The 23,439-nt window shown below is 34.0% G+C and overlaps 2 protein-coding genes across 8 annotated transcripts in view; one reads left to right on the top strand and one right to left on the bottom strand.

Annotated features, from left to right (window-relative positions):
- LOC126818002 (CREB-regulated transcription coactivator 1) overlaps positions 1 to 7,555 on the bottom strand; it is a 36,771-nt gene extending 29,216 nt beyond the window's left edge. For all 6 annotated transcript variants that reach the window (XM_050545172.2, XM_050545174.2, XM_050545177.2 and 3 more), the window contains exons 1-3: positions 7,402 to 7,555; positions 7,151 to 7,270; positions 6,866 to 6,988 (exon numbers count right to left, since the gene is read on the bottom strand). In XM_050545172.2, the coding sequence (XP_050401129.2) occupies positions 6,866 to 6,988; positions 7,151 to 7,270; positions 7,402 to 7,512 (354 nt within the window). In that variant the 5' untranslated portion in view covers positions 7,513 to 7,555. The remainder of the gene's footprint in view (positions 1 to 6,865; positions 6,989 to 7,150; positions 7,271 to 7,401) is intronic.
- A 1,521-nt stretch (positions 7,556 to 9,076) lies between these two features.
- LOC126817986 (heterogeneous nuclear ribonucleoprotein M) lies at positions 9,077 to 23,114 on the top strand. 2 transcript variants are annotated; one of them, XM_050545164.2, is made up of 14 exons: positions 9,077 to 9,305; positions 10,965 to 11,131; positions 11,878 to 11,938; positions 12,492 to 12,585; positions 13,469 to 13,780; positions 14,860 to 15,013; positions 15,409 to 15,507; positions 15,682 to 15,747; positions 15,966 to 16,627; positions 16,996 to 17,146; positions 17,699 to 17,793; positions 20,695 to 20,787; positions 21,925 to 21,987; positions 22,195 to 23,114. In XM_050545164.2, the coding sequence occupies exons 1-11, from the start codon at positions 9,214 to 9,216 to the stop codon at positions 17,755 to 17,757; spliced, it is 1,917 nt and encodes a 638-aa protein (XP_050401121.1). In that variant the 5' UTR covers positions 9,077 to 9,213; the 3' UTR covers positions 17,758 to 17,793; positions 20,695 to 20,787; positions 21,925 to 21,987; positions 22,195 to 23,114. The 2 variants fall into 2 exon arrangements, with proteins under 2 accessions (XP_050401121.1, XP_050401120.1); XM_050545163.2 differs by having other exon boundaries at positions 9,078 to 9,305; positions 17,699 to 20,787.
- The last annotated feature ends 325 nt before the right edge of the window (positions 23,115 to 23,439 follow it).

The raw sequence follows: 23,439 nt of genomic DNA, 5'->3' as shown, positions 1-23,439 counted from the left end.
TCAGTGGGACGAAAAACCAAAGTCCTGAGTACACAGTGAAAGTTGGAATTTGATGGAGTAGGTTGTAGCGCCTTTGTCCAGGCAAAATTTCCCTCACAGAGTAGCACACTGCATGGCATACATATGTATGCCCGTCTTCATTAAGCCAGCCTGTGAAGAAAAGTAGGATGTAAAACCACATTTCATTTTATAAATGAAGACACCTTTTATCTTTACACATAAAATTTTCAATGAAGAAGACAGCTTGTCATACCAAAAAAAATCAAGAAATAAAATCTGATGGAATCAACAATTTAGTTTTTAGTACCAATTCAATAAAGTTTAAATTTAAAGTCACTGATCGTAATTTGCACTGTAGTTTGCAAGGGATTGAAAGGTCTCAAATGACCATCCGATAACCTAATAATATAAACAAGGGATTCAAAATCAATCAAATGACCATCACATAATCTAATAATATAAACAAGGGATTTAAAGTCCCTCAAATGACCATCAGTTAATCTATGAACATAAACTAGGTATTTAAAGTCCCTAAAATGACCATTGGATACTTTAATACATATAAAGTTATCAAAATTTGCTCCAGGAAAATGAAACCTTGGTAGAGAATGATCAACAACATACATGTACTTTCTGGCAAAGTTGTTTACCCTAAGCTATAAGCAAACAACATACAACTTTTGTACACTGTACATTTTACTATGATGGACTTAGCACATGTAATAGTTACATAAATTATTGTAACGTAAGTCTAAAAAAAATCTGTTTGGAGCCAAATTCGCGCAGATGATGCCCTACGTGTATGAGAATGTCTTGAGCTAAGTGAAGCACATCCAAGATATCAATCAACATGATGTAGCTATGTCAGATGCTACTTAGTAGCCTGCTAGGATCTACATGAGATACTATTACTGAAATATTTCCAATTACATCATGTCTGTTACTCAATTCAACAAAAGCCATAAATCACCTACTCAACCTCCACATGCAATATTTTGTGCTACAGCTTTCCAGTTAAGTACCTAAGTAATTTAAAACAGCCAATCAGTTGATTTATGAAAAAACATCACACACTGTGTGGATCTTAATGTACATATATGCTCTATGACAATTCTTAATATTTGTATGTCAGGAAATCAAGCAATTTTGGAACTTATAAAGTCATTTTCTTAGGCAAGATAAGAACCCACAGAATCACAGTTGACCCAAAATCGGTTCTAGTTAACCTGCGGACACAGTACCATATAAAAGTACAGTTTGTAAATTGTAGATTAAATATTTTTATGGTTATGTGAAACTATGAGGAACACAGAAAATGGGTTAAAAAATAAGTATGTCGACAAACATTAATGTCTGAATAAAAAATAGAAATGAGTTTTATGACATATATGTACTTTTAGAACTAATCGTATTCAGGCAGATGAAATAATACAAAAGGGGACTTAATTAAATTATTGTAGACATGTGTACCAGAACAAATAAAGTATCAAAGGGATAAATGTACGAAGAAAAAATACCTAATAGCCAAAAACCAAGAGATGTGCCAAAATGTGAAGTCGTTAAAACATAGTAAGTAATACTTTGCTCAACCCAGTGTGAGTAAAATAGTCAAAACTAACAACTAAGAGTAATGACATTGTACGCCTAATTTCTTTTGGCAGACACCAAGCATGCTGGCAATTAATTGATTTAACAGCACACCGAATGTACAAGTACATGTAGCAGAAATGATGAACGTACTTTTAAAATGTATTTTTCTTCGGATAATGTGCAGAATGAATTTCAGATATACAAAATTGTATGAGACTTCAGAAGAGTATTTTTTTTGTATGTAAAATCAGGAAATCCAATTAGAATGTTGTGCAAAGTTAGATGATTAGATACAATGCTTACAAACTTTGCTATGATTAAAATTGCAAATTCATTAGAAATATTAGAGGATAAAGTTCAAGACTGTGACGAATTAACTCTTTATTGTTAGTGCTGCAGATGGGTGGATAAATCCCTGTACAGTGCAGGCAGGTTCAGATCTCAGTGATATGGTTGGGGATCAAATTAAAAATTAAAAACGTATACCGACAGGTAATATTCCTCTAGCAACAAACTCTATTCCCAATAGAGTCTTGTCAAGTTCCTTGCTTGGGGAATAGCCGAATACTGCCTATACTTTTATTAATATTAGTGAATACACATGAACAGATTATGTCTCCACCACATGAATAATGCTAATGATAGATTTTCTACTACGAGTCTGATAATCAGGATTTATCAAATTCTGTATGTAACTCCATTTTTCGATTGTAAAAATGTTCAATACACCAGGGTTTACTGGCTTCAATTTTTTTCTGCCAAAATGGATGATAATTTTTGTCTACAAAAATGTTCTTATTTTTTTTTTCCACCAACTGGAATATTTTATCTGCCAAAAATGTGTGATTAAAAAGACAACATGCAACAATTTTATTTCTCAGGTGGGCCTATTATAAAACAATTACTGATATAATTACAATACACAACAACTTGAGATGATTTACTAAGATCAAATTTTATTTTTAGTGACTTTAGTCTATTTGCACACCGTATTGCATAATATATTTTTAGTATTTATACATCAATTCTCATCCAAGGATAGCCAATTTTCTATAACTTTATGTTTTGCAAGTACAATAGGCCTATTTTTATTTTCAGAATCTGAATCCCTGCGGCGGTAATTTGAAGCAAATGGCTATTCGACTTGTACTTATTTTTCCGACCAATGGTGATAATATAATTTTAAACAAAAATATCCGATTAGGCATGCTTGTATATTTTACATACCACATGACGCCACAGTAAACAAAATTCAACTGTCAAAATATTTAATTCTCTTTGGAAAGAACTGTCAGTCATTTTGATTATTTCCATTTTTTTTTTAAGACAAAACGAAACATCAAATGGATTAATTATTAGGAGTAAATAATGACTTGAGATAGACTTTACATATGTTGTTGGCAATTATCAATCAACTAATCATTAATCCGAGACCATTGGTAAGTATTACTCATTGACACAATCCGATTTATCAGCATGTTAATTAATTTATAGTATGCTGCCACGTGATTGACACCCAATAATGGTTAATCTAGGATATATACATGTACCATGAGAATTTTAAGATTTTTTCCGTCAGTTCTCAAAAAGAATCGCCAGTAGCGTACCAGTACACCAAAATTTTATCGCCATAATTAATTTTTTAATCGCTACTTTCATATTTTTATCGTAAATTGCAACTTTGGCGAATGACAATCTGAGCCCTGCAATACACTATGTACAAAAAAAGTAACATCTAAAAACAATCCAACCCTCAACATTGTGCAAATACAGCAGCTGAAATAGACATCAAAATCTAATTGGTCCATTTATTATGTTGAATGGTAAAAGATTGATTAATAAAGATGTTCTAATGTTCATAAGTTCAAGAGCAGAATCAAAACTGTGGCTGTAGGGACAAAAGGATTACATTACTACTATATATTTACATACATGTAACATAATGTATCTTTATATATCCACTGCTTTTAAATGACATTGTATGTTGACCTTAGATAGGTCCTTATGTACAAAATGACAGGCATTACTTTCGAAGGTTGCATAATAAGTATGATATTTGTATGATTACTCAAGCAGATATTATGTTGATGGAGACTTTCACCATAAAATACTGTCAATCATTATACATTGTATATTTATTGCCCAGGGATTTAACTAATTTTATATGAAGACAGTTTGTATCTACATGTACATGTACTCTTCACACATTATACAAGAGTTTTTTTTATTTTTGAATATTACTTTGTTTTTAAATGAACATAGCTTCTTTGCAAGCCATAAATTCCTTACCTCATACATCTATGATGAATTCATTTTTATTATCTAAAACTCAAACTGGACTGTCAAACCAATAAAAAAAACCCTTATAATCTGTGCGAGGCATTTAACAATTGATGTATACTTGGTATGGATACAACCAATGTTTATTACACTGTAGCATTTCATCAAGATTTCACAAGTCCTTTTCAAACAAATACTTAATGTTCAAATTAATGTGACAAATCGCAAGGGGAATATAATCAACAATGTAGTTAATTAGTGAGTTGTATAGACAGGTGACTAGAGTAATATATATAATTATTGTTAGAACATAAATTATAGTTACGTATTGAAAAGGAAATGAAATGGGGTGTAATGTCCTACGTACTGTTCTGCTCCGACTGGGCCAATGTAAACAGGATTATCGAAAAGGACATAAATAGCGAGGGGGGGAGAGAGAAATGGGGTTTAACCTCCACTTGACACAAACTATGTCATTTCTTGACTAAATGGTACAGTTTCTATATTTTAATAATTCGCTTATATTTCAAATAATAACAGTCAACAGTAGGGACCCCCCTACCTGGGCATAAATAAGTAGTACACCAACTTTAAGAGTACTTTGTAAGTTGTTATAAAGATATAAATATAAATAAAGTTGGGACTGTATTATTATTACATTTTAGATGTTACTCTTAGTTGAAATGGTTCAGTATAATAAGCATACTGATCGGGTGCTGTATGAAAACACAGTAATCATAACAATACGGAGTATTCTAGTATTATGAAAACATATGGATTGTCAGTAGTTTGCTTACTAAATACATTATCATCAATTTATTTTTATTTTCTAAAACTTCAAATTTTGGACTGTTAAACTTATAAAAAAAAACAATTCAATTCACTTCAGCTTGTTTGGAATTTCAGTATTTTCCTTACTAAACTGAGCTAAATTTTGAATTCTATATATGCATTTAAAAAAAAAACTCAATACATTTACAGTAAAAAATAAGCCATGTTTTAACAAAAAGGGTTATCAATAAATTTAAAATGGGAAAAATTGGAATTTATTTTTTCTTCAAATATATCATTTCTTCTTTCATTTAAAAAATCCCAATCTGATTAAAATACAGATCTATATTTCGTTTTGTATTACATGTACTTTCACTTTCGATGGCCTCTACTACATGAAGATCTGACTGGTTATATTGGAAGGTCTTGTCAGAGGTCACACGAGTCACTTTTGACCATATGATGTCAGACATTTTATTAACCAATCAGCATTGATGTTTCTAGTGGGTTACCCACAGTTCTGTGCACCTCACGTCAAAAACCTGCCGTAACAGACCGTTTCATTGGTTAATCCCTCAAACCATCCAGAACGCAGGTTATATAACAACTCTTCCAGATCCTAGTGTAGTAAAGACAAATTGTGAACTATAAAAAACGAAATGAAATAGGATCTGTGTTTTAATAAGATTGAAAAAAAAAACAATATTACCTACATGTACCTGTACATGCCAGAAACTAGCACCAAAAACTTTAATATGTACAAATCATAAAATAGACTTAAGCCAAAATTTCAATAAAAATTCACTAAAATATTATACATCTATCATTAAAGTCATGATCTTTACATTGTGTACTTTATTTGTTTGCATTAATGCAGAATATATCTGTTATTTCACGTTTAGCCTGGAGGTCGGGTGTTCGATCCCTGCATTGGCCGGGAAAGTTCATCCAGATTTTCCGGCGTGGTTACCCTTGTCAGTGATGCAGGACGGAGGGCCTGACAAGGACAGCTGTCTAGTCCTTCGGATGAGACGAAAAACCGAGGTCCTGTGTATACATTGGAATGCACGTAAAAGATCCCTTGGCAGTTGGAATTCGATATAAGAGTAGGCGATAGTGCCGCTACCCGGGCAAAATTTCCCTCATAGCACACTGTATGGCGTATGCCCGTCTTCATTAGCCCAGGTTAGAAGCAGAACAGTAGGACGTTAAACCCCATTTCATTTCTTTTCATTATTTCAGGTTACTAAACTAATGGTTTTTTTATGTAACACTAAAGTAAAAGCATTTCGAAATATTTTGAAAAATACAAGGAAGAAATTTAGCAAAAGATATTCACTTTCAAGTCTGAAGCTATCAAAAGCACTCTAATTAAATTTTAAAACCACCTTGACCATTTAAAATATTTCATTATATTGAAGTAATTATTTGATATTCATCAGTACTCATCTAATGTAAAAGTACAGTGGCAGTCCATAAATCATAACTGGGCCCTTATTCACGAAAACTTAAACTAAGATACAATCGAAATTTTAAGAAATATTGCAATTCGATTGGCTGACCAGTAAAATCAATTTGCATATATCCAATGAAGTTGCAGTATTTCTTAAAATTTCGATTGTAACTTAGTTTAAGTTTTCGTGAATAAGGGCCCAGGTCCATTAAATAAATGATCAAACTACGTGATGTAAAAGATTTTTAAAATAGGTCTCAAATTTTAAGAAGGGTACCAGAAAGTTGAAAAATTGCATTTTAGATTAATAAAAATACCCTACGCTGCTACAAAAAAAAATAGCTGTGACTATTACGGTATACAATGTATTGTAGTGAACAAGACTCCTTTACAGTTTGGTCTTGGTAAAGAAATTGTTATGTTAATAGGTGCTAATCCTCTTAGGCTTCCCACACCTGCTGTAGAAACTACCCATTGTTATCTAGTAATTATCAAGATTAGTTGATGATATCAATATTGGAAGAAGTGCTGTTGATTATATTGAGGATTCATTTATTTAGCCTGATCCTATTTGTAAAAAAAATATTACAGAAATTGTGTCATTTCATTTCTACTGACCTACAATTTGACCTATTTTACAAGCCTGTACTGATAAATGCAATTCCCAAAAGATTTACCGTTAGCTTGAGTTCCAGGAAGTGTAAAGAGATTAGATCAATTAATTAATCCAGACACCTGATTACCATGATCGTTTATTTAATTAAAGGATACTCTTTTATCCATGATGTTGATTCCGCGACGATGACAGGGTGTCTGTCTCTGACGGTCACGGTGAAATCTGTCTGTCAAATTTGGACGACCCGTTTTCATGTCTTCAAGATGTTGAAGTGCCGTCTGAAAATAATGGCAAAACATTTCTTTAATTAATTGATAATACAATAGTTTAAAGTCAATATGCGGCCAGAAAAAGTCATATAACCTAATAACAGTCGACGCCATGTTGTTCAACGGTAAATCGACACAGAACAATTAGGGCAATGTCAAAACGACTCATACCTGTAAATCAATTCCTTGATTTGATCCGATTTGGTTGACATTAGGTAATGATCCTCCTCGATAAGCTCCTAGATTTTGTGCTATAGGTAAATGCTGTTTAGGATATATATTTGGCGTTGGCTGAAAGAGAAAAATACACATTTTACTTCTAAAATTATACGCCTGAAAATTGTCTCGGAAGCGACTGTTTATTACTCCACTCACTCAGTATTTCGACAAGACGTGGGGAATTTATAATATTGAACACCTACCTTAGTAGCACAATTTACTTCCTTTAAAATTGCCTCAAAGGCAGCCGTTTCCTCAGCCTGTTTTTGGTTGTGTAACGCTATCTTTTCGCTAAACTTTCTGGGGTTCGCCATTTTGGCTGCAAAACGACAAGCTTGTTATGATTTTGGCAATGCAGGGGGGCCATAAGCTATTCAACCAATAGAATACCATTTTCCAGTCATGTGATCATATTCTAGATGGCAGCACAAGTTAATGTTTATAAAGGTGCGGCGAGCAAATTGAGAGTAATTTATCATTTAGCAGACAGGGCGAATAGACAGGTTGAATAGGAGTTACTATTAAATAGACCAGTTTTCCTTATTACGAATAAGAAAACAATAACTTTCCTTTGAAGAAAGGAGATTCCCCTTTAATCATGTTTTTGCTGTAGTCATGTGAAAAATAATAAATTTATACAATGTTGTAATTTTATGGAAGACGCCGAAAATCTCAATTCTGATATACACTTATCCAATAGGGAGCTGGTCTTATGATTGGGTTATGTGAAAAATGACAAATTCCAATTTAGTTTTTGTTTAAAGATAATAAAACAATGGGATAAAATAATGAATTTGGTAGGATGAAAAAAATGAATTTGATAAGAGGGAATAATGAATTTGAGAGGATGAAATAATGAATTTGAGAGGATGAAATAATGAATTTGAGAGGATGAAATAATGAATTTGAGGGGATGAAATAATGAATTTGAGACTTTGAGAGGATGAAATATTGAATTTGAGAGGATGAAATAATGAATTTGATACAATAAAATAATATGCTGAATGAAATTTGTTATGAATGAACACTTAGAGATAGGCTTATTTTAACGCTTTTATTGATGTTCTTGTTGCTTGAGTGTAAAATATACAAATTGCAAGTAAATATTTAAAAACAATATATTTAAATTCATGTATATAACAACTGAAAAATTTAAGTTCTATTGGTATACAGTTCAGCAACTTTGCAGTCTATTAAAGATTGAACCTACATATTAAATTGTAGGGAGGACAATAATTTATGGACAAACATGGGTCATATATACTGCCACGACAATTTTATTTTTATAAATCAATACACAACAAAGGACTTTAATTGGATAAAAATGTTGATTTATAATTGAATTGAATTTGATGTGTTCATTTAACAATCAAATTGAAATTATAGATCTTTATTTCGCTGACCTTTTAAGTTATGGAGATCTAACTATTTCTTTATGAATTATGTGCTCTCTTTAAAGTAAAATTTTAAGAAAAAAATCCAAAACAATGAATACCAATCCTGAAATTTAACAAATAGACAGACTTGCCAATTTTTCATTATAATGGCCACTGCAGAAAAAGTCTCAATCAACCAATCAACACAGAATTTGTATAGCGCAAACAATACTTTGATAATGTTTCTAATGTGCTTTACTTTAAAGTTTATGTTAAAACTTTGAAATGAAAAAGACTGTATGTGAATAATATGTAATATTTTGAACTTTGTTGCTTTTACAAGAACTAAATAGGTCCGCACCATCATACCAGATAAGATTATAAAAGTCAATTAACACCGGTTTAATATGCGGTATAAGTGTATTACAGATATAGTTCACAGTGGATATATATTTTTTCCACTTAAAGGTGTGTTTGTTTTTGTTTTAAGGCTTCCATCTTACGTCCGATAAAACTTAATAAATAGAACGGCGGATGTCCTCGTATTTTGGGAAAGACCAGGTAACCGAGGCTAACAAGTGCGTGTGACCCGAAGCCGTGACATATAAATTGAAAACGAGGCGTAGTTGTTTCAGTGAGATGCAAGTAGAGGAAGTAAAAATTAAAAACGAAGGAAACATGGACAGTTCTTATGAAGAAAGAAATAACCATCACAGTAGTAAACGAGAAAGGTAAAGTTCCATAGTTTTTATATGCCATTAAAATAAATATATTGTAATTAGTATTGATTTTAATGAAATATCGTTCCACCAAACTGACGCGTCCCGCTTGTTCGATTCAACATTAATAAAACCCAAAATGGCGTCCCTCTAAAGACAAAAGACCCTTTTCGATTTGGCCCAGATACTAGATAAAATATCAGGAAGATAATAGCATATTTAGAAGTTTTTATTTGCGTTTGTATAGGTAAATGCTCATGCCGTTTATCCAAGCCAAAATGTTTATAAATCACAATTTATCGAGGATTAGGTTAACAAAACATTTAAAAACAAATACCTAAACTCTTTCACTTGGCATGTTGCAATAAACACCACAACAAGCCAAGTGAATTATAAAATTGGGCCAAGCTACATTTGGATCAGTAGGTCCCTTAAAGTAGTGAAATCTCTATTCTTAGGCAGCTAGAAATGGACACAAATGGGTCGCAACACATGTAATATGAATCGTCGTGTATTGTATATAAATAATATAAACTGATTTATATTTTAATTGTTTCTGTTTAAGTTTTTACTGTAAATGTAATTTCTAATCAGTTATATTCAGCAAAATATGTGAAGAGTCCAAATTGAATGCCAGGTATGGCATCTGGTTTTCCAGTCTATACCAGTAGTTTCTCCTGTGGGATTGGTTTATCCTCATTCATTGAGTCGCTTCAATTTTAAATTTTTCATTGTGTCTTTTATATATTGGATCAGAAGCCCATCTTTTCAAAGTAAGATAACATCAATGTTGATTTAAATTGACTAATATGTAGTATTTGCAAGCGAAGACTACAGATTATATTGAGTTAGCGACTCATCTCCTTTAAATTATTTTTTCTCCGGGTCCTCCAGTTTCCTCCCACTGCTAAAGAAGTAAAATTGAACCATGTGTTAGTCCCGAACTGACCTAGTTTGTGTCAAATGGAGTTAATCCCCATTTCTCTCTCTCCTTTATGTATAATAACTGTGTTGAGGATTATCAAATAGCTCCATAGCCATAGTCAGGACATTTCAAAAGTTCACTACAAAATATCAACCCAATATAGTAAAAAGTTATTACAATTTACATATATGTATCAACAAACTGTCAGACCAGGATTGCACAAGTTTTTCGTACGTTTCTTAAAGCCACTGGAAGAGGAAGTGGGCCTAAATATAATACAATTTTTGGTAAATGCTAGTATAGCCTACATGTCAAAAATGAAATGAAATGGGGTTTAACATCCTACTGTTCTGCTCTGACTGGGCTAATGAAGACGGGCATACGCCATACAGTGTGCTATGAGGAAAATTTTGCCCGGGCAGCAGCACTATGGCCTACTCTTATATCGAATTTCAACTGCCAAGGGATCTTATACGTGCATGCTAATATATACACAGAACCACAGTTTTTTATCCCATCCAAATGGCTAGACAGCTGTCCTTGTCAGGACCTGTCCTACACCACAGACAAGAGAAGACCACATCAGAAAATCCTGATGAATGCAGGGATCGAACACCCGACCTCCAGACAAGCAAGCCGTGGCTCCCCCTACATGTCAAGCTGTTCTAAACTCACCTGAATCACTTTTAAAGTTGACAAAATTGGTTTTATCAACATGTAGATTATGGTGTTATTTCAATTTTCAGATCCAGATCTAGATCTCCAGTTAGAAGAGAAAGATCCAGATCCAAATCTCCTGCAAATGATGGCCGAAGACGTATTGTCAGTAATGTTACATCAAATAAAGTTATTATTAGAAATATTCCGTATGAAACTCCCTGGCAAGAACTGAAAGACTTATTCAGAAAAGAAGGTAGAAATTAAATTGTTTTGTTTATTTTGTCTTTCATTTGAATGGTTACTGTGACAGGACAGAGTAGCCTAAGGTTAGATGATCCAAGACAACAGCGCATTCAAAGAGATGACATCCAATGCACTTAAAATGATATTAAAATAATTTTATTGTCGATAGATTTCTAATTGCATGTTTTAGGGATTTTTAACGCTTTTTAAATGGACATATTATTAATATTTTTTTTTATTATGTGCACCATAATTTGTTCATGAGATAAAGAAGCATAGGTCATAGATCAATAACCTAGCTGGACAACACAACACATTGGATATTTAATTGTGAAATACGCAAGGGAAAGGTAGCCTATTTATAGAGAGAAAGGCAAAGTATAAAAATGTTGCAGATTACAATAATCTGTAAGAATTATTCCTTCAAAAATGAAAGGACAACCCTACTAACAGCTCCCTGTAATTTTATCAGGTACTCTATGCCATGGTGTAAATTTCTGCACAAAAGCTTTTCTTTAGTTTCATTATGGTATACTTTATCTTCAAAATGAAATCACAGCACCGGTAAGCCTACAGACTGAACTATGCATCAGGTCGCCAGATTGGATTAGATGAAAAGTTAAGCATTACTTTTACACACAGTGTTTATTTTAAAATGTCAGTATTCTTTTAAACTTTGCGAAAACAAATCCCAAAAAACAAACTTCTTTTGATGTTTCTCCAAAAATTACATGGATGGTCAATTTTTTTCTTCAGTTGGCTATGTGGTATATGTAGAACTTTTTAAGGGCAATGACGGTAGACCCAATGGTATGGGGTGAGTAAAATTTTGTTATATAATTCATTATATAATTTATATCTTAAAACCCCTTTTACAGTGCCTTTTGTTTTCTAATTGGAGAACCAGATTAAATCTACATGGATTTTCCTAAGTAGCTCCCACTCAGTCTCGGGAGCTGCTGAAAATGGAATCAATTACATAGGTTTCTTATGTATGTTGGGGAGTCACAGTGGCTAAGCGGGTAAGGTGCTGGCTTGCTAGCCTGGAAGCCAGGTGTTCGATCCCTGCATTGGCCGAGAAAGGATTTTCCGACGTGGTTTCCCCTTCTCGGTGCATTATGGATGGCTTGACAAGGACAGCTGTCTAGTGGTTTGGATGGGATGAAAAACTGAAGTTCTGTGTATACATGCACATAAAAGATCCCTTGGCAGTTGGAATTCGATATAAAAGTAGGCCATAGCACTGCTGCCCAGGCAAAATTTCCCTATATCACACTGTATGGCATATGCCGTCTTCATTAGCCCAATCGGAGCAGAACATTAAAACCCCATTTCTTTGATGTATGTTGACATTTATTTATTTTTTTCAGTGTGGTAGAGTTTAGAGATCGTGAAACTGCCAGGAAAGCCATTGAAAAAATGAACAAACATGTGTTGATGGGTAGAGCTATTATAGTTAGAGAGGTAGGAGTTTGGATTAGTTTGTTGTTTCAAACCTTTAATAGATACAACAAATGATGTTTGTAAGCTGAAGTATCGATTTAGAAATAACTTATAGTTTCTTAACCCGATTTGACCGTTTTTAAGACAGATTATTTAGTTCCCAGTGATGTTTATAAATCATGCTTGTATTTTGTACTTCAAATATGACATAGAAATACCCTGACAATGATATTTCTGTCTTTATCATCCAGATCCTACCTACTGCAGTCATTCTTTTTTTAAAGGGGATCACGTGGCTAAGTCGCTAGCCTGGAGGTCGGGTGTTTGATCCCTGCATTGGCCGAGAAAGTTCATCCAGATTTTCCGGCGTTGTTCTCCCTTGTCAGTGATGCAGGACGGGGAGGGGCTGACAAGGAAAGCTGTCTAGTCGTTCGGATGGGACGAAAAACCGAGGTCCCGTGTACACATTGTGTACGTAAAAGATCCCTTGGCAGTTGGAATTCGATATAAGAGTAGGCCGTAGTGCCGCTGTCCGGACAAAATTTCCCTCATAGCACACTGTATGGCGTATGCCCGTCTTCATTAGCCCAGGTTAGGAGCAGAAAAGTAGGACGTTAAGCTCCATTTCATTTCATTTCATTGCTTTTTAAGAAGAGCTATCGCTCTTAAGCGTCGGTCGCGCCCCTGAATGTCAACAGATCATCTCCTTAATTTCTATATCACTCTTCTTATTGAAGTTGGGAGAACTTTTTTAGGGGAGCGATTTTTAAATTTGTTGATCAAGGGGAGCGATTTTTAAATTTGTTGATCAAGGGGAGCTTGTTGTATATGGGCTCTGCAAGGTTGCTACCCTGATATTCATGAACTAACTGATTTTAATAATATGTTCCTTTATTTTGTACAGGAACGAGAAAACGATAAGAGAATGTATGGTCAGAACCAAGGTGGACCAGGTGGTCCTGGTGGCCCCGGTGGTCCCATGGGCGGTGGCCCCATGGGTGGTGGACCAATGGGTGGACATATGGGAGGACCACCAATGGGAGGAGGTGGCCCAGGTATGGGTAATATGGGAGGTGGTGGCCCTGGAGGAATGGGCCCAGGTATGGGCAATATGATGGGAGTAGGTGGTGGAGGGGGAAATGCAGGAATAAGCCCCCAAATCCTGAACCAATTAGGAATTGAAGGCCCTGTCACACCATCTGTTTTTGTAGCTAATGTAAGTATACAGTATGCATGTTCCTTGAATGACATTTAGAAGTAGAGGTACAATATTCATAATAACACAAAATAAAGTTTACAAAAATAAAGTTATAGTTCCCCTGTTAATTCATAAGACGTATGGAAGCAAACAAATCGGCAGTAGCTGAACATATAATAGACAATCCTACCCACAATATAGAATGGGATAATACTAAAGTGCTGACCAAAAATATTAGTGTATGAAAAAAAAGAGTATTGTCAGAAGCATTAGAAATCCGAAGACAAAAACCAAAAATGAATAAAGACAATGGGAGAGCTATTTCAAATGTATGTAATGAGTTATTATGTTAGGGAAGTAAATGATGAGGCGATCTTGTATTATAATTATCAGTGGAACTTTGAGTCACTCTGTATCAGTAGAACCTAATTTATTATTTAATAAGTTAATTTTAATTGATTATTTATCGGGGGATCTAAAAAATTATGAATTAACAGGGGAACTATAACTTTATTTTTGTAAAAAGTGAAATGGTTTAGAATGGGGTAAGATTATGCAAAGGGACATATACATGTTATAAGTGGTTAGTTTATATTGTGATCATAAGGAAGGAGAAGAGTAGAATCAACCTAAGCTAAAAGACACCAACCTAGTTAATTGTGTAGATAAGGGCGTATTGATTGTAGGATTATATTTTATTAGTTGGTGGCTTCAGTCCCCTATTTAATCTGTATATTTAATAGAGATAGTGAAGTCATATTCAAAGGGATATAGTTGTTGTTATAAATCTTAATTAATGTTATGTTTTGATTGTTATATTGTTTTTACTCATGGATGTACTATAAATGTAAGGTTATTATTCATTATTGATCATTGCTTGATAAAGATACCTGTAAGAGTATTGAAACGTTGCATGTAATAAACTAAGAAGTAGTAAATCCATAAAGTTGTGTTATTATGAATACAGTATGCATGTTTCTCAATTAACTTGTATTTCATATATGATATAATTTTTTTGATACTTAAATTATGATATTCTACTTCTAAATACTCAAGAACTAAAGTATTAAAGTAATGCCTTGTTTGTCTTTATTCAGCTTGATTACAAAGTAACTTGGCAAAAACTGAAGGATGTTTTTAAATTGGCTGGTAAAGTTATAAAAGCAGAAATTAAAATTGATAAAACCGGAAAAAGTCGAGGAATGGGGACAGTTTTATTTGAACATCCCATGGAAGCTGTCCAAGCTGTCTGTATCCTTTAGAATCTTGTCTACTATTGACTAATATGATTTAACAAGCAATGTTATTAAAAATATTACTTGATTAACCAAGTGTTCTAATCTGTCGCTTTACTTAAACTACAATGCTCATTAATGCATGAGGGGTGCGGTCGAGTCTTAAAATGTGCACTGTAGGTTATAAGGTCTGTCAAGTTAAGTGGTATATCGATCCCAAGCTTGTGCATTGCAAGGAGTAGGGTCGTATGCATAACCATGTGGGTTTTCTCTGGTTTCCGGTCACTGCTCAACACCGCTACACACATTATTTATTGAAAAATAAAATTGTACCATGTTAGTCCCGAAATGGCATTTTGTATTGAGTGGCTGTCATAGCTGTATATTTATTGAACCTTAACATATATTTAGCTATGTTTAATGGTCAGTCATTGTTTGATCGTGTTATGTCTGTGAAAATTGATAATATTGATGCTGAAAGAGCATCAGCTCCACAGTCGAAATTACCCTGTAAGTAGTTTGAGTAAAAAATGTTGGTCATGCCATTTTGAAGTCATTTCTAAACGCTCTTGTGATGTGCATTACTGTTTATTATTGAGAAACTTTGTATTGTTTATTCTTTGTCATCAGATATCAACAATAGATTGTAATATTTAAATTTACATTAATTTTATTCGTTTTTAGCTGGTTTGAAATCCATTGGCATGGGTTTGGGTACAGGAGGTATTCCATTACAAAATATTTCTCAAAGTAAGTCCATGTAAATATACTTGTATGATGTTTAAATAAAACTGTTAATACCAGAAATATTTCTCAAAGCAAGTCCAGTAACTTATCCATGTAAATATACTTGTATGATGTTTAAAAACAAACCTATTTGTACCAAAAATTAATTTCACTTTGCTGAATTACAACTTATTTGTTTAACAATTCATGCTTAATTCATTCATTTGAATTTTTATTTTCAGGCTATAACAGTGGTCCAATGGGAGGTGGAATGGGAAATAATGCCATGGGTGGAGGGGGAATGGGTAACATGGGGGGTATGGGGAGTATGGGTGGTGGGGGAGGAGGAATGGGGAATATGGGTGGTAATTTTGGTATGGATGCAGGAGGTATGGGTAGTATGGGCAACATGGGATTAGGGATGGATAGTGCTTTAGGTGGTGGGTTGTCAGGAGGCTTAGGTTCAGGGATGGGAAGTGGAATGTCTAGTTTGGGTGGTGGAATGTCAGGAATGGGAGGGGGTATGGGTGGTGGCATGCCTAATAATAATTTAGGCGGATTAGGTAATATGGGTGTTGGATTAGGATCAGGGTTATCGAGTGGAATGGGTGGGTTAGGGCGCAATTCTAGCATGGGTATGAGTAGCGGTAATATGGGCATGGGAATGGGATCAGGTGGTATGGGATTAGGATCTGCAGGTATGGGTGGTGATTCATACAGTAATATGGGAGTAGGTATGGGTGGTGATAGAGGTGGTATGGGTATGATGGACAATAGAAGTCGTATGGATAATTATGGTGAGAGAGATCGTGGACGACGTGATGACAGAGAAAGATCTGTGGGAAGTTTAGCTGATAAAGGTTTCACTACCAAACCAGACAATGCTACTGTCATAGTTAAAAATGTAAGTACTATTAGTTTCTATTACACTGCCAATACATTACACTTATTTTAATCATGATTGCCTTATTTCAAACATAAACATTACACTAGTGTACTAAGACTTGTTTTTATACACCCACTATCATTGCCCCCATTTGTCCATCACCCACAGTGGCTTGTGGATTCTCCAGGGACTAAGTTTATCATTCAATTGTCTTTAAATTTCTACACGGACGAAGAAGTATACAGATTTACTGCCACAGGTATGGTTCTTCTCACTCCGAAAATTCTTGTGGACTCTCTGCTGTGGCCGTATATGTTTCATAGCCTGGCAACTATGGAAAAGTAATTAATTTAAGGTAGATTAAAATCCTTCTTGATATATTTCAGTTACCATATTCTACTCAATGGAAAGCTTTAAAAGAAAGATTTGCTGATGTTGGTGAAGTAAGATTTGCTGAAATTAAAATGGAGAATGGAAGATCAACAGGAATGGGTTTAATTAGATTTGCTACGCAAGCTGATGCAGAACGTGCTATCAGTATCCTTTTATGAATTGAGACATTTTGAACAAACTAAAAATTCACTTGGCGTATGTAAGTGCTTAATTAACTGCAATATTGAATTATGTTTCTCTGTAGAGTTGGGGAGCCACACTTTTATTGTATTATTGGTAGGCCTATTTAACAGGACTTTCGGAACCACGATGGTCAATTAGGTAAGATGCTGGCTTGCTAGCCTGGAGGTGGCTTATTCGATCCCTGCATTGGCCGAGAAAGTTCATCAGGATTTTCTGACGTGGTTTCCCTGACATAGTCGTAGTCGTACCATGTATACATTGGCGTGCAATTAAAAGATCTCTTGGCAGTTGGAATTCAGTGTAATAGTAGGTCATAATGCCGCTGCCCGGACAAAATTTCCCCCCATAGCACACAGTATGGTGTATGCCCATCTTCATTAGCACAGTATAGGAGCAGAACAGTAGGACGTTAAAACCCCATTTCATTTAACAGGACTTCTTTAAATACATAATCGAATTTAGGGGGAAAACCCCGAAAAAAGTCTGAGTTAAATTTTCTTAATCCTTGTGTAGATGTGATGCATAAAACACAGATAGATGGACGAGAGATAACGGTACGAATGTACCGTTAACTGAAAGCCACTAGTTGTTTGCCACTAAACCAATGTGTATGTAACCTTTTTCAACACTCATCAGTTTTTGTTGATGGTTAGTTGTGGTCACTAGATGGTTATATTGGACATTAAAGTTTTATAAAGCTGGACAGTTGTCAGACAATGATACTGGTTGAATTTTAAAGATTTTTCTCTTTGATTTTAAATGGAGAAAATCGGGAATCATCAAGTTCACTTTTAGAAACTTCTCATATTTATCAAGGTGCTGATTTTAAATTAGTTTAGTGACAAACTAAGTAAATATTGATGTCATCGATCGTAAACTAAGCTACTGTGAAAATTGGTTATGTAGTTTTAAGTGATTCATATTTTTTTTTTATCATTTGATCAATCAAAATTGGACATACATTTGATGTAAAGCGTTCATTTATGTAGTGTGTTGTTATATCATAGGTCTATAATAAACATATAATTATATAACGTCTTTTTTCTTCTACTCTAACAAAGACAGAAGTTGGATATTGTAGGTTCTTCATTTTCATGGATTATTTGGAAATACTCATGTATTTAGTGTCAAAGAAAATTTCTCGGGGTTAAGAGAGTTCAGTCTCGGTTACATTTCAGATATATGTATCAGAATGCTTTGCCACATATGAATTATCATGGAACAAAAATTTATGCTGAATTGTTGAAAATAGTTCTAGCTCATTTCCATGGTTATGGAGTTTTTATCTTCACAGAAAATCGCAGTCTTTAAAGGAACAATAACACTCTTGCTGGCTTGAAAGCTCCAGAAAATAAATAATATCTCTATCTAAGTACTAGATGTTTAAGTGTCCTACCTGTTGTGTAAATTATCCATTACATCCTATTTTACTTGTCCAGAGGGTTCGAAAATATTTTTAAATCGAAGTTTCATTTGAAAAGGTTTACGTTAGACGTTTCAAACCATTATGTTGAATTTTTCAAATTTTTGAAATATTATTAAATAGTACAATTTGTTGACCAGAAAAAAGATTGGGACATATTATTCAGTTACAACAAGAGTGGTATTGAGCCTTTAAGACATAAATAAATGGACTACCTATTCAATTATCCAACCTGAATATTTAAGCTTATTTAGCTTACGGTTTTATGAACTTTTATGTACATATTAAAAATCATTCGATAGAAGATGGAACAAATCTGGCCTTGGTTACCATTTAGTGGACTAATACAATTCAAATCTTGTGATTTCTGATAGAAATCATTGATATTGCAACAAAAAGGGTGAAATGTCAAGTCATGTTCTAGATACCCAATATTTTGCCAGTTACATTATGAATTGAGAAGTCTTTCTCAGAATGTCGATCTCAGAAGGCCATTTTTATTGAACAACTTATGCATGTTTACTGTGGTGGACCCAATGACGTTTTTTTTTCTGTTGAACCAAAATATTTAATTGGGTGTGTACGGATGTGTCTCTTATAAATAAGAAGCCTAGCTGTATGATCAATAATACTCATTTATAGCTGCTCATTGTTTTTGTGTCAAATTGAATTTGTTGCCAATGTTTGTATTGGTGATGTTTTGCAGCCTTGAAATGTACTGTAACCAGCGTACTAAGAAAAGGGAAGTAGAAATGTCTTTCATTCAATACATTCTGTGCATTGTGTCCTTTGTCAAAGTTGCCAAATTCAATATGATTGTTACTTGGGGGTAATATTTGTTATGCTTGAAAGATGTATTACTTTCATAAGTTCTTTTTCAGGCTTGCTTTATTTTGTCAGTAATACAAACATTATCATTGGATATGTTGTCTGGGTTTAAAGCTCTACTACAAATATTTTGACATGGAATGTGAAATTCTTTTTATTTTGATCCTGAAATGATGTCTCCATATGAAGTCTTGAAATCAACCATCTGCCTTGTACATGTATCTGAGTTATTTATCCAGAGTAAACGGTTTGATTTTGGGTACCTGTATCATTATTTTCATTAAACAAGTCCTCAATATTTTTGTGATGGGTCGTGTCTGCATTTGGCTTTTGATAATCCTTTCAAAATACTTACTTGACTCTTTTTCAATGAATTGATTTATATGACACAAGTTTTAAGAAGATGTGACATTTATGGGGGTTGGGAGAATTGTGGGCGCTTTTCCTTTAATTCATTATTGAGGGGTTGGTTATGAGAAAGGAAGTGCAAATTTTTATTTGAGATGATAATAACAGTTGTGTGTGGATATTGTATTTGTAAGTATGGTTATTTTTTATTTACTTGAAATGGTGAATGAGCTAAGCTCTTGTTGTTTAATTAATGTAACTTCGAGCAAATCCATGTTGTGCACTATTTTTTTTTTTATTGAAAGAACAACACAATATACTGTTTTTCCTTTCTTTGATTGCCGTTGATGCTTGATGCAGAGATCCATAAAATAAATACATGTGTAAAGAAGTAATTGTTTGGTGTTCGAATATGTCTATGCTAATCAGGCTTTCATTGTTTAAAAAAAAAACACACCAGGAAACCTTGTGTTTATACAATAAATCATAGAAGGTTATGAGTGGGTCTTAAATACTAGTTTTTTTGTGAAGAAGAGATTACCAAAAGTCACTATCTGAAGATTGAATCCTCGCACATATATTAAGAAGAGAAGTAGAAATTCCCAGATATGAAAGCCAAAATTTAATTTGGTTTTTGGTCTAACAGGTTGTTCTCTCTTGATGTCGGTCATATTTGGTATTTGAAACCTATTCTAAATGATTATTCCATGTCAGTTTGCTCTGTTTTAAATTATAAATAACATTATTAAACTGTTCTGTATTGCAATTAAATTTCACAGGCCTGGTGCCTATTGATTCAAAGAAAAATTAAATATTAATGATTCTTCAATATTGCTTTTTTAGAACTTTTTTTTAGCTTTGAAAATCATTTTGTGCTATGTTTTAACAAATATTGTTTTATTCTACTTAGGTTGTTAATCAAAAATGGTTATGGTACTTCCTCTGCATGCATTTCATGGTTTTGTATAAACCTAGTGCAGGGTGAAATGGAAGGATCACCAAGGTAGGTTAATTCGATTTGTCTTTGACAATTTGTTTATTTTACCTGCATGACAGAAATGAACTGACTTGTTATCATATCGTTTTAGCCTCTGTTTTGTGGCGCATATAATAGCAAGGCCGTGAAATGAAATGAAATGAAATGGGGTTTAACGTCCTACTGTTCTGCTCCTAACCTGGGCTAATGAAGACGGGCATACGCCATACAGTGTGCTATGAGGGAAATTTTGCCCGGACAGCGGCACTACGGCCTACTCTTATATCGAATTCCAACTGCCAAGGGATCTTTTACGTGCACGCCAATGTGTACACGGGACCTCGGTTTTTCGTCCCATCCGAACGACTAGACAGCTTTCCTTGTCAGGCCCTCCGTCCTGCATCACTGACAAGGGGAAACCACGCCGGAAAATCTGGATGAACTTTCTCGGCCAATGCAGGGATCGAACACCCGACCTCCAGGCTAGCGTCTTACCCACTTAGCCACGTGATCCCCTACCTGCATGGCAACAACTGCACTAAAAAACTCTCGCCACATTTCCATGCTGCCAGATTTCTTATGTTTCCTCCAAGCTATTTTGGTTTGTCAGGCATTTTGATAGCGGTGTTGCTAAATGAACGACAGTTATCTCTGGACATAAAAGTAACTTCAATAGATCGTTTAGGTAATTCACATCTTCACCCTCCAGAAAAAAGAGTTTAAATTATTGAATTGCTTTGAACACCAAGTTTCTCTTTGCCTGTAGTGAGGGAATTAAACATTTTTTTTTTTCAAAGCCAGTTTGCCACTTGTGATGACTTATTTAATAAGTTTTCTACTGATGTCATCCAATGAGTATATATCAGTCATCGAGTGGGATTTGGTGGCCGAATGGACTGACACCTGCTCTTTAGATCATAACATTTGTCATTAAGTCAAATTATATGATTTTCGATCCCACATTTTTGTATAGAAAGGAGTTGGGTTGCCTTCCTAAAGACCCTCATGCCACAGCGATTTTTTTAAATAAAATTATACAATATGTGTGGTTTAGTGGTCGAGAGCTGGACATTAAGTAATATATTGATACTGCACAAGGGTGGAAACATCAAAGAATGATATTTATTTCTTCTGTTTAAAGGTTAATATTTCCATTTATTACAGAAATAAGACCGGGAATGATGCTTGAACAAGATATAAATTATGTCTTAGATTTAAAAATATAAGGTATGTACATTGTACAGTTACTAGACAACAGATTTATTTAAATATATTTCATCGCTCACTTAAAAAGATATATTGTACATGTATGTTAAAATCAGATTTTATTTCGAGTGTTATCCGATGTTTGATCCGATTTCAAAGACGTTTGTGAAATAATAAATATTGGATATTTGATTGGATACTAAATGATTAATGACTTTCTATTTATAGGTATGGTAAGCCATGTTGGGGATGATTGCAGATTGTGAACCAGAGAGATGACATGAGAATCTGTACAATGTTCAATAAGCTTATAACTAACTGTATGACATAGGCTAATGCCAAGTAAAGAATTGTGATACTTTTAAGATAGTCATGATCATTAAATGTATATTGTATTTTCTTTAAATACATATTATAGTTATGAGACTAAAATCCAACATAAAGAATTGTCTCTGCAGGGGCTAGTTATATTTTATATAACAAACCCATTTAGAAAAAGACGACGGTTATATGAACAAAGTCAATATCTACACGATTGTTTGTTCATGCTGCTGAATAATGAACTCAAAATAAACATTAAAAGCCAAAACGGGAAAAGTAAGACTGTAAATTGAAATTTCTAACCAACCCTTAAAGGAGCTAAATCGCTAATATTTGGGACCTAGAAATTGACCCAAATGTGTATCAACGCATATAATAAAGTAATCTGATTGTATATAAACTGATTTACATTCAATTGTTTCCGTTTTGTCTCTAATTTCAAATCAGTTATGTCCAGCGAAATACGGCAAGAGTCTAAACCGAATAGCAATATCTAGCGTCTGGTTATTCTAGTCTATTGCTCAAGCTCTTCAGATAAGATATGGCGTCACCGTTTGACATGAGCTGTTGAATATGTATAGCCTTGTTCTTTCTAGTCACTTGTTGCAAATGACACTAAAACGCACTATGGTACACGATTCGTGTACCACTTGTAAAATGTTTATTTTTTTCTTAAATATTAGATATCAGAAGCCTACCTTTTCATGGAAAGCTCACAACATCAATGTTTTGAATTAACAAATAATTCGTATTTTCAACGTGTAATGTTTTGGATATTGACTTAGCTACTTTAAGTAATATGGAAAAATAAACAATATTTCAATTTATTGTTCTTGGTTACTGATTTGAATGGAATTTGCCTCTTTATGCAGGATTATCAAGTCCTTAGTGGCAAATATTTCCCATTTTTTATGCCAACAATGAATTGTTATATATTGTGTTCCCCCCCCACCCATTTTTCCTGCAATCTTCTGGTTTCCTTTCTAGGTTAATATTTTCACCTGCATGGGGTTTGAGACTATTTCGAGGAGTCAAGTCCCCCAGAAATGGCCATATATTGAGAAATTGGCACTAAGAGTATTGAATGTTGATGTAAAACGATCCTTATGAGGTAACCCTTTCATCTGCAGGAGGTTCAAGATTATCCTGAGC

Source organism: Patella vulgata, chromosome 4, assembly GCF_932274485.2.
Source record: "Patella vulgata chromosome 4, xgPatVulg1.2, whole genome shotgun sequence".
Classification (NCBI taxonomy): domain Eukaryota; kingdom Metazoa; phylum Mollusca; class Gastropoda; family Patellidae; genus Patella; species Patella vulgata.
This window is presented reverse-complemented; position numbering and strand designations above follow the sequence as displayed.

Excerpts from the sequence above, each read along its gene's own strand:
- LOC126817986 (XM_050545164.2), top strand. The coding sequence starts at position 9,214 with ATGCAAGTAGAGGAAGTAAAAATTAAAAACGAAGGAAACATGGACAGT. Across the intron at positions 12,586-13,468 it reads GAGCTATTATAGTTAGAGAG|GAACGAGAAAACGATAAGAG; the intron begins GTAGGAGTTTGG and ends TATTTTGTACAG. Across the intron at positions 15,508-15,681 it reads TCCACAGTCGAAATTACCCT|CTGGTTTGAAATCCATTGGC; the intron begins GTAAGTAGTTTG and ends ATTCGTTTTTAG.